The following is a 15,439-nucleotide window of genomic DNA, read 5'->3' on the forward strand; positions in this document are numbered from 1 at the left end:
ATGGAAAGGGCATTCTCAACATCGGTGTAGGTCACGTTCTCACTGTTTCATGCACTCCTCATGTTAGGTTAGATTAATGAAGTATTACTAATCTTGAAATATAATCACATTTCCAATAGAGAATAGGTTTGAATATATACCGTCAAGAGAAAATCTTATCACCAGGCCTGAAAATTTTTGACAGGTACTCCTCCGCCATCATGTACTGGCCACTGGTAACATAATCCTCAAACAATATTAGGTTGAAGAAGACGGGAGAATCTTTATCTGGCGTTGAAAGACATGCATAAACTAAAATTTTTAAACAGCTCCTTACAAAATTCTAATTATGATCAAAGAAAAATGAAAGAAACCAAGAAAATAATACTCACTCATTGAGAAATTTGAACTCTTCATCACCTTGGCTCAACAACCTAACAAACAGACCAATCAATTCTTTAGAGGCATCGGCTATATGAGCTGCTATTGTAGCTTTGTACAGTGCCATATTGAATTTCTGCAATAAGATCAGAGCCCTTTCTCTTTTCTTGGCAGCTACTGTCACACATCTTTCTGCCGTTTCTTTCGCCTTAATTATTTCTACGTACATATATAAACAAATCGTTCAATTATTTCTACATATTCACAACTCGAAGAAGAAACCAGATTGCAATACCAACTTTGTTAATAATTGGGAACACGAATTCATACAAGTACTGACTTCGAGTCATAGGGTTACTACAAACACAGAGGCCCAAAACAAACCAAGCTTCCGAATGTTTTAGAGGTCATTTCTTATCAAAGAATTTTGTATTTACGTAAATCTAAAGATGACTTTATAAATGTTGCTAAACAAGAAAAAGAAAACGGTGTGTTGCCTACAAGAGATTCAAGAGAAGGTAAGTTAATGGAGTTTATTGAACATCACATGGGTCCACAAAGCTAAGCCTTCCCAAACTTACAGCAAAAACGAGAGGAAACAATGAACAACAAGGCGGCGAGCATATTAGCATAATTTTAAATTTCAGCATATATGATCAATAGATGCTAAATTACTTTGAAGGCGAAAAGGAATTTAAAGCATGCACCCTACAGACAATGTCATGCAACAACTGAAAAATCTTTACCACATCATTGCACCTCGGCCTGAGATTGAGATTTTACTGCATCAACCAAGGAGAGTAAGGGAATGTGTACGTAAAATGCTGGACAACTGCAATTCACCAAGTATCCGGTCCCTTTCAACGTCAATTGCACAAAGGATGATGAAAAGGGCATTCTCAACATTGGTGTAGGTCATGTTTGCATTGTTTCATGCACTCCTCATGTTAGGTTAGAATAATCAAGTACTACTAATCTTGAAATATAATCACATTTCAAGCAGAGAATAGGTTTGAACATATACTATGAGGAGAAAATCTTATCACCAGGCCTGAAATTTTTTGACTGGTACTCCTTTGCCATCATCCACTGGCCACTTGTAACATAATCCTCGAATAATATCAGGTTGAAGAAGACGGGAGAATCTTTATCCATCCTTGAATTGAAACACATGCATAAACCAAAATTATCAAACACCTACTCACAAAATTCTAATTATGATCAAAGAGAAAGGAAAGAATCCAAAAAAATAATACTTATTCAGAAATGTGAACTCGTCGTCTCCTTGGCCCAACAACCTAACCAAGTGATGAATCAACACTTTATAGGCATCGGCTATATGAACTGCTATTGTCACTTTGTACAGTGCCATATTGGATTTCTGCAATAAGATCTGAGCCCTTTCTCTTTTTTTTGCAGCTGCTGGAGAAAAAAAAGGATTGAACTTAAAATCTTTTCTGGAGATATCCATTTTCCTAGAGAGATGGATAAGATATTCCGACACAATGGTGTCATGCTTTGTTCAATATAAGCATAAACGGATGTTTGAAAGAATAAAAATCTTTCTATTTATAACTTCTAACTCTTTAAAAAAAAATTTTGAAGCCCAGCCATGAGGTCTACCGTATCTTTTGTTTCATTTCTTCTGGAACAATCACAAACACTTTTTTGATTATGGATCTATTACCAGAAATTCAATGCCTAATCTTAGCATTCAATGTTTATTCCTAAATAATCTCATTTTGTCAATTATTCAATCATTTCATTTTGCCAATTCAATGTTAGTTAGATTAGTCAACATTTATATGCTTCGATGCAACAACAAGATGTTATTTGTAATAAGTAGTTTTATTGGTTTGTTAATTGGTCACATTTTATTCATAAAATGGGTTGGATTGGTATTAGGCTTCACACATTTCTCAGCCTTTTCTTTTGCCTCAATTATTTCTACGTACATATATAACAAATCATTCAATTATTTCTTCATATTCATAGCTCTAAGTAGAAACCAGATTGCAATACCAACTTTGTTAATAATTGGGAGCAAAAATTCATACAAGTACTGACTCCAAGTCACAGAGTTACTACAAACACAGAGGCCCAAAACAAATCAAGCTTCCGAATGTTTTAGAGGTAATTTCTTAACAAAGAATTTTGTATTTATGTAAATCTAAAGATGACTTTATAAATGTTGCAAAACAAGAAAAAGAACATGGTGTGTTGCCTACAAGAGATTCAAGGGAAGGCAAGTTAATACAGTTTATTGAACATCACATGAGTCCACAAAGCTAAGCCTTTCCCAACTTACAGCAAAAACGAGACGAAACAATGAACAACAAGGCTGCAGGCGAGCATATAAGCATAATTTTAAAGTTCAGCATAAATGATCAATCGGTGCTGAATTAATTTGAAGGCGAAAAGGAATTTAAAGCATGCACCCTACAAAGAATGTCATGCAAAAACTAACAAAGCTTTACCACATCATTGCACCCCTGAGATTGAGATTTTACTGCATCAACTAAGGAGAGTAAGGTAATGGGTACGTGGAATGCTGAACAGCTGCAATCCCCAAGTATCCGGTCCCTTTTAACGTCAATTCCATAAAGGATGACGGAAAGGGCATTCTCAACATCGGTGTAGGTCATGTTCTTGCTGTTTCATGCACTCTTCATGTTAGGTCAGATTAATCAAGCATTATTAATCTGGAAATATAATCACATTTCAAACAGAGAATATGTTTGAACATATACCGACAAGTACGCAGACAAGAAAAAATCTTATCATGCACCAAGCTTGAAATTTTTTGGTAGGTACTCTATGCTATCATCCACTGGCCACTGGTAACATATTCCTAAAAAATATCAGGTTGAAGAAGGCGGGCAAATCTTTATCCGCCCTGGGAACACATGCATACACCAAAATTTTAAACACCTTACAAAGTTCTAATTATGATCAAAGAAAAAGGAAAGAAACCAAGAAAATAATACTCACTTGTGACATATCGGCATTTTGGTTTTCTATTTTTGAAAGGAAAAATAACTTCGAGCTATTTTAGTTGAATTTCGATTATTTTTAAACTATCTATAGCTTTTGAAAATTATTAAAATTTTTCTTTTGTCAAAATTTATCTTTCAAGCCTGTAGAATTAAACTTGACGTCGTTACGAGTTTGTAAGAATTTTTAAAGGAATTTTCAGACACTCGAGCTATTTTTAATGATTTTTGGAAGTTGGTATTATCCAAAAATTATTTAAAAATATAGTTTTAGAGGTGGTTTAATCTGGAGCGTGTATTTCAAACATCGTTAGATATGAACCGTTGACTTTAACTATATATAGGTCGGACCGCATCAGATCGAGACCCAGACCAACGCTGCCTTCGACCCGTTTGGGCAGCGGCGGAGATCCGATCGCATCTCCTTTTTCCGACCTCTCCTGTACGTCAGACCGGCGCTGTTCGACTCCTCTCGGCGGTTCGAAGCGGATCCTGGTCGTCTCTGCTCCGAAAATCCATCGACGACGGCAGGAGGAAGCCCTAAATATTTCTGGATTTCCTATCGGGTTTTCTGATTGTGGCCAATTCGCGGGGTCTGACCAGTATGGATGGCTTCATCTCGTTGTCCTCTTCATGAATGTGGTCTCAGTTTCTTCAGAGAAGCTTCCTAGAGAGAGAAACGAATGAAAGAAGGTCTTTAAGTTTTCGGGCCATATTCTGTGTTTTCCGGCTACCTTCGATTCCAACTCAGGTATCAAACTTGTTTTCCTTGTCGATTTCTACCTCGCTATATGATTGAATTTGGTTGAGTTTAGAAGAAATTGAGTTTTGGGCAGAAGTTTGGCCACCGTCTGTTTACTGTTCACGGCGGCGATTTTGGTCATTCTTTGGCCAATTCCGACCATGACGCGAAACCTTGAGTATGAATTGATCATTTGATATTCTGTTATGCTTGAATTCTTGAAAATGAAGAGTTGGGTGGAATTGCAGATTAAGGCCATTGAATTTTCGAGATTGTGAAGTTCATATTGATTGCTGAAGTTACCGGAGTTCATTGTATTAGCTACTGTGATTATGTTTGAATTCAAGAGATTGGAGTGATGGATGAAAACCCAGAATTGGTTATCAAGTGTTGGGGTTGGCAGGTACTGTGATTTATGAAGCATATGTTGATGAGAAATTTGAATCGAATTCAGAATTGGGTCGAGAGTGCAATCAGTGCATAGAGGATTTGAGTAACGAAGTTTTGGGTGTCCAGAATAATTGGATGAAAGGACCGGGGGACAATTTGAGGACTTGCATCGAATGAGGAAAATTACATCGATGGTTATTTGGAGTTATTTGGGTGTCCTTAGTAAATTTGAGAACTAGCTCGATTTCTATTTCTGAATAACTGATTGAGTTAAATTGAAGAACTTCGCCGACCGTCATTGATCAAGAGTCGATACGAGGATTGGATGATTATCGACAATCCCATAAGTAGAAGGATACTGATTTCAGAATGTGAGTCGCGGTGTTACTAGTTTTCAACAGTGTTGGATTTGAAGCTCGGATTTCCAGGTAGGGTTTTTCAAGGAACATTTTCTTAAATTGATAAATAAAATTATTATTGAAATCGGTGATTGCTTGTCATTGATTGACATTACTTGATTGAAGTCTCGAATGTTATTGCTTTTGATAAAAGCATGTGTAGTTGATGAGTTACTTATTAAAATGTTATCGATTTCTTTAAAAGCATGTGCTTGATATCATATTGAGTTTTAATTAGCATAAATAATGCATATAGAGGCATTGAGAGTATGCATTTGAAGTGGTGTATGTAGAATGATGTGAGTGATCGATGTTGAGACTGAGACAAGAAGTGAATATTTTTGTGTAGTTAAGTTTGGCGTCATGAGGCGTTCAGGATCGATGATCAGCCCCAACTGCACATTGAGGGAAAGTATGCCCTTTCAACAAAAGAGTGTTGATAAAACGATCTTATTGGGTTTCGGGTCTGAAGATCATGAGCAAATAAGATGACTAACAAAAGGGATATGTGGATTGAAACCTTATGGGTTGTGATGAGTTGTTAGATCATATATTCGAAACATTGTTACCATGTTTGATATAGTAAATAAAAAGTGATGAGCAAGAGTTGGTTGCCTATCACTATATTTCTATTGCTTTGCTTCATTTCCTTAGACAATATAAAAAAGTTCAAATGTCTGCTAGTAGACTAAAAAGCGAAAGATACTCTTATTTGCAAGTCATTAGCTAGTAGACTATCAAGGATCAACTCTCTTCAGGTTTCCATCTTTCAACTAGATCTAGATTAGAGATGATTTCTATTCTGTTGTACAACACATGTGTCTATCAGTGTTTTAGGCATATTTCAGGGCCTGATCATATTTAGGTTGCTTATGTTGAGGCGTGGAAATGATTTGATTCAAATAGGAAGCCTAATTCATCATCAAATACCACAAGCATAATAGTAACCATTGAGGAACACCTAAAGATCGATGTATTATATTTCATGTCTTAATTAAATACGTACGCAACAATATAGGGAGAAAAGATGAATTATACAACAGCGTGCACTATATAGTAGCTAGATTTTTTTTTTTTTTTTGTTTCCAAACAGATAGAACATCAAAGTAGGGGGAAATTAAATTGATAACAGTATACATGCCGGTGACTAGCTAGCTTGTAGTTTGATTGTTTTATCAAGCAAACATGCCAACAGATCGAGTATCGATCTTTTCACTCCACTTAGACGTTCGAACTGCTACCATGTGGGCTTATGGGAGGCGGAAAATTGTCGTTGATCGTCACCTCCTTTTTGGGAAAGATTATGCGCCACAACAGCTTTACGAGCCAAATGAGAAGTCGAATAACGTTATATAAACCAACCAGTCCAAGTAGCGGAACCCAAAACAATGTGACAGAACTCACAATCCTGATAGCGGTAGTATATTCAGAATTAACACTTTTGGGTACTACCATCTTTGCACCTTCACTGAAGGTCAGCGCCAAGAATGTGAGAGTGAGACACATGACTATTGACAAGAGCCAGACAAGTACTCGTTTACGGAGAGGAAATCCGCTTATAAGCAAAAGAGTGATGCTCAAAGAAAAAAGGAAGCATATGGCATTGTAAGTCTGGAAGTTGTTGAAGTAATCTCTATGTATGTAGCTTGAGACTGCAGTTCCGGCAACACAAGGCTTTGTTGCACTGCAAATAGTTGCTCCATCAAAAGTCGAATTGGTGTTCATTTCTTGCCAGAACCCACCTGGTGGGTTAATTGTAGCTTGGAATGTCATTGTTGAGATCATGGTAGCCACAACCATCAGCATGCCGCGTTTCTCTTCCACCCAAGTCCCACTGTTACAGCATTTCCCATTCACCTTATTTTCACTTTTCCTTCCCTTTTTTCCATCTTTCTTTGCTTCTTCTCGTACAACAGGCAGCGAGAGCAAGTATTTTATTGTCTGCACAGACATGGACTTCCATGTTCAACTTTGTCTAGGTAGAATCAGTTTCAAAGAAACTCAAAACGACATTAAATAAAAAAATAAAATAAAATAATAATAATAATAATAATAAAAAGAAAAGGCAATTGCTAAATTCGATAGTGCCTAAATGGTTCGAAAGTTGTTATTGTGGCAACGAGAGATTGTGATATTTATCCAACTTCAATGTGCATGATTAAAAGTACATCTAACATTTACATTCATGAACACGATTAACAATAATGATTAATCTTCTTTACGAGCAATTCATTAAAATGACCAAAAAATGGGATCCCTCACTAGAAATGTCATGTGTGTGTGTGTGAATTATATAAAACATATATACCTCAGTTTGCCTTAGCATCACAGCTAATTCGAGGATGGTCATACCACCATCGCATCCAGCTCTAGCATTGAGGAGGTCTCTATTGTCCCCTACCTCTTTCACCAATAGCTTCAAGCACTCTAATTGGTTATAAGTAACACATAAGTGGAAAACCGTGTCTCCTCTATCAAGAACCCTTAACATGACTGATTTGGGCATTGTGTGCATCAACTCAACTAAGACCTCAGCGTGTCCTCTCATAGCGGCATAGTGAAGAGGGATTCTTCCATACTGATCAGGAAACAAGCAAGCGGCCGGGTAGGCTTTCAGAAGAGCTTGAACAATCTCCTTTTGGCCCTCGTCAGCTGCCAAGAGAAGCGGCAGGCGTTTCAAGGAGTCCCTCACGGTGGCAAGTCTCCAGTTATGGGTAAGAATAGCCTTGGTGAAATCAATGTTGCCGAGCAGAGCTGAGATGTGGAGGGGAGTTTCACTGAAGTGAGTGAGTGAAACTTCGTCGAGGATGAGACGGTCTTTCTGGATCAATGTTTTAAAAGATGATACTGAGCCTGCAACTGCTGCCTCATAGAGTGCTTTTGTTGTATCGTCTTCATGGTCGTCTTCTCTAACCTCCATCTCTCTCTCTCTCCCCATTGATTCACTTGTTCTCGAAATGGAAAGGATTGTACTTGAAACAAGAGCAGCCGAGTGGGTGGAGTACTTATAGAACATGTGCGTCAATGCTTGACTCTTCTTAATTGCACCCATGCTTTCACAAAGTCTTGGTCAAGTGCAATAATTTTAGAACATGTGCGTCAATGCTTTACTCTTTTGACTCTTAAGATTGGACGCCCATGTTTACAAGGAAAGCATTAAATCTTGGTCAAGTGCAATAATTTTACAACTAGACTTATAGCAAAATTATTGCGGAGAGAATGCATAATTATCATCGTGGTGGTGGTCCGGTGCTTGATGCCGAGAGGGAGAAGAGTGGTGCTCGGTGATAGAGAGGAATGAATGATTAATTATGAATGATGAAGAGAGAAGGCTAGCTGCACGTTCCGGAAAGGACAAGGAGAGAAAACAGAGAGGGAAAAGGAAAAGGGATAATGACCACTTACCCATAAAATACTAAAATACATCTCATACACCCAACCAATTTATATTTATCCTCACTCACCCAAAAGTTTTTTCTTTTTCTCCCAACTATTCATTTCAATCTTTATTCCATTACCTACCCTCTCTCTTTCACAATCATTTCTTTTTCATTTCCGTTTTACTATTACAACAGTAAGTTTTCTTTATTTTTGACGGAACGTGGTGGGCCCAATTTTGAAATTATTTGTTTAAATAGCAATTACAGCTAAAGTTCATCCTCTGTATTCAAAGGTAAACAGTTAAAATTAGAGAGTTTCTATTCGGACCTCCAAATCTGCTCACTTGACCTCACTCTATTATGAATTATTAAATGACATATATAACCTACTATAAAATGACTATTAAGGACAATAATTATACCAAAAAAATATTATATTTATTTTATGTAGACTTTCCAATTCAATAATATTAGATTGTATTCCTTATTATTTTCTTTATCTATTTTCATTTTCCAATTTCAGTATTTCACTACATACTCATTAAAACATTCATATATATTTAATAAGAATTAAAAATATGATTAAGATCATGTAACATAAAAATGTATGATATATATGTTGAACACATATTGGTGAGAGAAAACAAAATAAATCCTCTTATGATTTATGACCTAAATCTAAGTCAATCAATTATATTTGCAAAAATAAAAATATTTAAATAATTAATCATGTGGTAACAAAAAATACAGAAAAAAAAATAAACATTAAAAAACAAATGATTTTTTTTTTAGAATAAAAACAAATGATTTCTTCATTTTTTTTTGCAAAGCTAAAATAGAAAAAAAACTAAAAATATTTAAATAATTAATCATGTGGTACAAAAAATACAGAAAAAAAAAACATTAAAAAACGAATGATTTTTTTTTTTTTGAGAATAAAAATAAATGATTTCCTTTTTTTTTTTTGCATAGCTAAAATAGAATTTTTTTTTTTTTAAAATAATAGTTCATGGCATTTTCTTATTGATTAGACATTAATTTTTGAAACTCAAGTTTGATTAAGAAATGTATATTTAGTTAAGATTTATAGAGTGATTAAATCATTGAAATGACTAAAATTTTTATTTTAAAGATAATAATTTGTTTGCAAATTATATAAGTGAGGTTATTTAAGGAAGTTTAGTGAGGTTTAGTGAGTAAATTTAGTATTTGAAGATTTGATAAGAGGTGTAAAAAGCATAGAGGTCAAGTGAGTAAATTTGGAGGTTCCAATAGAAAAACTCTTAAAATTACTATCCATAATTTCGATCGTTGACAGACTTGAGTTAATTGTTATTTGTAAGAATACTAGCAAAGAACTGAAGAAGGAAAGAGAAATTGAAAAAATTGAAAGATTTTAGAGAAAGTCTCAAAAGAGAAACTCCCAATTACTGGGATATCATCTTTAGAATTCAAACAAGAATCTATAAAATAGAGCAAGCTATTGAAAATATCTTGTATATTTTTAAAGAGGAACAAAAACCTCTTGATTATATGAGCATTGGTTAGATCCGCAAATCACTGGTATCAGAGCTTGCAAAGAGCTCAAAGGGGAATCCCTAATGGGGACAATTTCAGATTTAATTTTAGAGAAGTTGAATTCTCTACTTAAATCTGCTTATGATAACCATCAGACCCTACAGAAAGAATTGACTAGATGTCAAAATCATCTAGAAAAACTACATGATATACTCTACCAATTAGAAAAATTGGAAAACAAAATAGATTATATCAAAGAACTTCCAAAAACGGAAGAAGAAAAACTAACAAGTGTTAGTAGAAAAATCAATGAACAGCAAAAAACGTTGGATTCTATAAAAAATATACTGAAGGACAAGAAAGTGCCTACAATAAAACCAAAGAGAACTAATGGGTTCAAACCATTAGAAAGACCGGAAAAGAATCCTGTTCCAAATATGATTTTTCTGGAACCATTTACTAGTCAGACTAGTATTCGGTATGAAAATCCGAAAGAAACCAGAGATGTCAAAATGATGAGCATCTTCGGAAAAAAGAAAGGAGTACAACTCCTAAATACTGAAGAATTCGAATACAACGAAATCGAGCATGAGGTAAAAAATGCCTCAATTCCGAAGCTAGATTTTAAGCAAATCTACAAAAGGGGAACGTTTGACCTGATGGATAGCCATCATTCAAATTACTAGAATTCACAACCCCCTCTACAACAGGAGAAACAGACCTCTTACTAATCACTCCTGAAGAAGTTGCCAGAGCAAGGACAAAAAATTATCAATTTATGCATATTGGAGCAGTCCAAGTAGGCATAAAACTTGTTGCTCGAGAAGGTATAAACTGTTCAGTTCTATGTGTCTTACAAGACAATAGACTAACAGATTTTCAAGCTAGTCTTCTGGGAACACTTGAAGCATCTTTATGCAACCAAGTGGCTTACTTCAACTGCTTCCCAAACTTCTCAATTAGCTTGAAAGATGCAGCTCACTATCTAAGACTGAGAGTCAAGACAGATGGCATATCTATGAAAAAAGATATGCAAGAACTCGCAATAGTATACAGAATATACTATAAACTGATGAGTACCACAGTAGAGCCAAAGACAAGGATATCAAACATCCCTGGTCTTACTACTGGATTCCTCACCAGTCAGAAGAACCATTCACAACAGATTCACAAGGTTACTTGGAATGAAGTAACTTTTCCTATTGAATGGAAATTATCTGGTCCGAAGCTACGAGCAGAAAATGCAAAAGCAAAAGTTTATGAAAACAAAAAGACTGGTGAAATCAGTCTAAACTTTGACAATCACAGGAAAAGTGATGTCTGTCATGAAAACATCAGGATAAACAAAAATCTTCTCAGAAGAAGCTACAGCACTAAAGAAGCTAGTGTTAGTGGTACTAAAAACTATGAAGAACCAACAGAGTTTATTACTGAAGAAGAATTATAAGCTGATCTAAACAGACCAGTAAATTTGCTTAGAGCACAAAAGCTCTATGATGTCTATGAAGAAGCAGATCGAATCTTGTGAAAATCCTGAACGATTAGAAAAACTAATCGAAGAAATGAAAAATTTCAAACCAGGAAAGGAGAGAAAACTCCTACCTTATCAAGATGCTGAAATGGAAGAAGGAGAAAGCTCCAATTCCAAAACAGTAATCATTAGAGAAAAGGGAAAGATAAAACTCCCTGTACAGAAAGCCCCTACGGGCAAAAATGGAGAAAGAAATTCTCAAAGATTTGTCCCAGAGGACAATATACCCAAAGTACCAATTTCTTCTCATGATATCTGGCTAAATCTAGACAAAGCTCTAGACAAGCGAAAAACTCTTGACCAATGGGTTGATAGCCTGATGATGGCTTCTGCTCTAACCCTTGGAAAATTTGAAGCACCAGACCTTTAGGTGTACTATGAAACTACTCTCACTGGAGTAGCAAAGAAGTATTATTTCTCTTTCAAATAGACTGCCAGAGGAAAAGACTGGCTAGAAGAAATAAAAAACTCGAAGTCTCCGTATGAATTTGCAATACCCCTGTATGATCAGTTCTGTGGAGATATTTCAAATCTGAGTGAAAAGGCTAAAGAAACGGCCAAATCAAATATCTATGCTCTCAAAATATGTGACATGAGATATTTTGAAGAATACTTGAATGAATTTCATGAATACTACTGTACGATTGGTGAACTAGAGAATATTGATCTAGTCAACCTGTTGCACAGGAAACTCCCTGAACCATGGAGAACAGCTGTGAGAGAAAGCATAGCTGAAAAACCAATTGAAAGATTTTCAGTTGGAGGAATTGCTGACAGAATTCGGCAATTACTAAAAGAGCAATGCAAAGCCAATCTTAGAGCTAAGATGGCCAAGAAACAACTCAAATGAGTTGAAAATTTCTGTTATGGAATACTGGATATGCCAACCAACTGGGGATGTCACGAATCCAAGTTCCACAGAAAAAGAAAGGAAAAATATTACCCCAAAAGATTTAGAAAGGGTAATAAAAGAGATTGGAAATTCAAGAAAAGTTCCAATTTCAAGAAACAACAGGATGAAGATCCTAAAAAGAAATTCTTCAAGAAAAAGAAGAATACTCACCAGCATAAACAACCAAGCAAAAAAGCTTGCAGATGTTGGTTATGTAAAGCTGAAGGGAACTATGCCAATGAATGCCCGGAAAAGGGTAAAAGATCTACTAAAGCTCTATTTGAAGAATATGAGCCTATAGTAGAAACTGCAAATATGAAATGCTACAAAATAGCCTATTCTGATGATGAAGAAGGCGACAGGTCAGTATACTCTGCCTGGTCTGAAGAAGAAGAATCATATGACTTTGAGACAGATTCTGAAGTAGAGTACTTAGAATACAGACAGATGAATGTCTTAAAAGTCAAAAATTGGGAAGAAAGTAAGACAGAAGCATTAATGTCTTCTTATCAGGTGAACCCTGGTACATTCGTTTGTGACTACTGCCTATGTCATGAAAAGGACGGTCTCCCTATGTTCTGTGAAGAGTCAAAAAAGACTTATCACAAAGAATGCTTCATAGCTGAAGCAAGAAGAAAAACCAAGCATGGCCTTATCAGCCAGTTGGCTGAACAAGAATATGAAGAATATTTCTCTGAACAAAAAAAGGTAGAAGCCTTGTTCCAAGAAATTATGGAACCATCTTCCTCAAAAATAAAGGAAGAAAAAATTATCGATGAAGAAAAAGTCGATGAAAATATTGAACTGGTTGAATCACCAGAAATTGTTCCAGAAGAATGTAAATCATTCATTCCACAGGAACAAGCTCAAGAAAATGAGCTTCAACAATCGAAAATCGTCTCTACTAGTAGATACAGTAACTACATAGAGATTGGATTAAAATTCCCTGATCACAAGAAATATCATCTACATGCATTTGTGGATAATGGATCAGGATTTACTGTTGCAAAGAGATTTGCAATCCCAGATGAACTCTGGAAAGAAGATAAGAAAAGAACAGCTACTAGTGTCACCTTTGACGGAAGCCACCTTACAATGAACAAAGTAGCAAAAAATGTTCATATCACCATTGGTGGAGGAACATTTTTCATCCATAATGTTTTGGCAATCTGAAGGCCAAGGATCAGATTTCTTGTTGGGAAATGATTTTATTCTCCAACAGAGATTCATCCAGGATGAAGAAGCGATAGGCTTCAGAAAAGGAGAACGGGTGTTCTGGGCTGATCGGCTTACTCAAGCCAAAAGTGTAGTAGGACCAAACTTTACTACACAATATCAGAGATCGCAACAGAATAGTGGTGATCTTACCCCCTACAAACCCAAATTTGAAAACATACTCCAAATAAAACAACAAGAAGAATTACTTGTTGAAGAATCTTCTGAAGAAGAAGAAGAAACTACTGAAGATGAAGAAACTAGTTTCATCCATGAGCATAACCTCAAGCACTTCCAGAATAAGCTTGAGTCTCAGAAAATTCCTACTCTTGATAAAATCAAGAAACTACTCGAACAGAATATCGATGTAGATCCCCAGAAGTTCTGGGAGAAAGACCCAGTGGTCTATGAATTAAGATTACATGATCTGAATGCCATCTGTCATGTCAAAGCAATTCCTCAATACAAAGAGGAAGATCAGAAGGAATTCAGAAAAGATATCGAAGATCTCCTGAACAAGAGATTAATTCGATCATCCACTAGCCCTCATCATGCTCCAGCATTCTACGTGAGAAATCATGCAGAAAACCTTAGAGGAAAAGCTAGAATGGTAATTGACTACAGAGATGTCAATAAGAAGACCGTGAAGGACGGTTATCAAATTGCTCAAGTACGAGTACTGATCAACCAGCTCAGAGGAGCTAAAGTCTTTTCAAAATTCGATGCAAAATCGGGTTTCTGGCAAGTCAAGATGCATCCTGAGAGTATCCCTCTCACTGCATTTGGAACACCATAAGGTCATTACGAATGGTTAGTAATGCCTTTTGGTCTAAAACAAGCTCCCTCAATCTTCCAAAGAAAGATGGATGACATCTTCAAACATGTTGCAGAGTTCTGCGTCGTCTATATAGATGACATCCTGGTCTTCTCCAAAAACAGAGAAGCTAGAACACATGAAACACCTCCATGAGGTAGTAAAGCTGATAGTTCAGCATGGAATTATCCTAGGAGAAAAGAAAATCTTCTTTATCCTCGAAGAAGTTGATTTCCTGGGAATAAACATCAAGAATGGAGTGATAAAATTCCAACCTCACATCCTTGAGAAAATCTGGAAATTCCCAGATAAAATTCCTGATGCCAAGAGTCTAGAGAGATTCTTAGAAGTCATAAACTATGGGAGAGATTTCATTCCCAAAATCTCAGGACTAACAGCAATGTTATTTCCTAAAACAAGCTCCAAAAGAAAATGGAACTTCACAGAAGATGATGAGAAAATTGTGAAGCAGATAAAAAATCTCTGCAAAAATCTCCCTCCTCTACAACAACCAGAGGAAAATGATGACATTATCCTCCAAACAGATGCGAGTGATAATTATTGGTCCGGTGTTGTTCCGGCAAAAACGCCTGGAACTAATATTGAAAAGATCTGCAAATTTTGTAGTGGCAAGTTCAGCCCTGCAGAACTAAATTATCCCACAGGGGAAAAAGAAATTTTGGCTGTCAAGAAAACAATTTTAAATTCTCCAGCTTTTCTTGGAAAACCCTTTACTGTTCGCACCGATTGTGCTAGAGTAAACAATTTCAAAAATTTTAAACTTGATAAAGCTGCTGATAGAGGAAGATTAGCAAATTGGCAATTGTTTCTTAACCAATACGATTATATTGTTGAATTAATTGCAGGAAACAAGAACTATCTTCCAGACGCCTTAACTAGAGAACTGGCAATGTTCAGCCGAAAAGATGACGACGAAGGTCGCAATCCCAGAAACAGAAGAACTGGGAAAGAACATGAACCTGCTGAGGATCCCAAAGAAAAAATCCTCAAAAGATTCCTGCTAGGTCCAAAAGGACTAGCCACAACTGATCAATCCCAGGGTAAAGGATTGGCTAGCCCGTCTCAAACGGCAGACGGTAAAGGCTCATCAAGACCGTTGACGGCTGTTGCTTTGCCAAAAAGCAAACCTACTCCAACTGGAGTAATAAATGTTTTTAATTATGAACTTCAAACATTTGACACTCC

General features: G+C 36.0%; 1 protein-coding gene across 1 annotated transcript; it reads right to left on the minus strand.

Moving 5' to 3' along the window:
• Positions 1 to 5,839: 5,839 nt before the first annotated feature.
• LOC133715669 (uncharacterized) lies at positions 5,840 to 7,914 on the minus strand. Its single transcript, XM_062142271.1, has 2 exons — positions 7,192 to 7,914; positions 5,840 to 6,824 (listed from the first exon to the last, which is right to left on the minus strand). The coding sequence occupies exons 1-2, from the start codon at positions 7,897 to 7,899 to the stop codon at positions 6,105 to 6,107; spliced, it is 1,428 nt and encodes a 475-aa protein (XP_061998255.1). The 5' UTR covers positions 7,900 to 7,914; the 3' UTR covers positions 5,840 to 6,104.
• Positions 7,915 to 15,439: the final 7,525 nt, after the last annotated feature.

This window comes from Rosa rugosa, chromosome 6 (genome assembly GCF_958449725.1).
Source record: "Rosa rugosa chromosome 6, drRosRugo1.1, whole genome shotgun sequence".
Lineage (NCBI taxonomy): Eukaryota > Viridiplantae > Streptophyta > Magnoliopsida > Rosales > Rosaceae > Rosa > Rosa rugosa.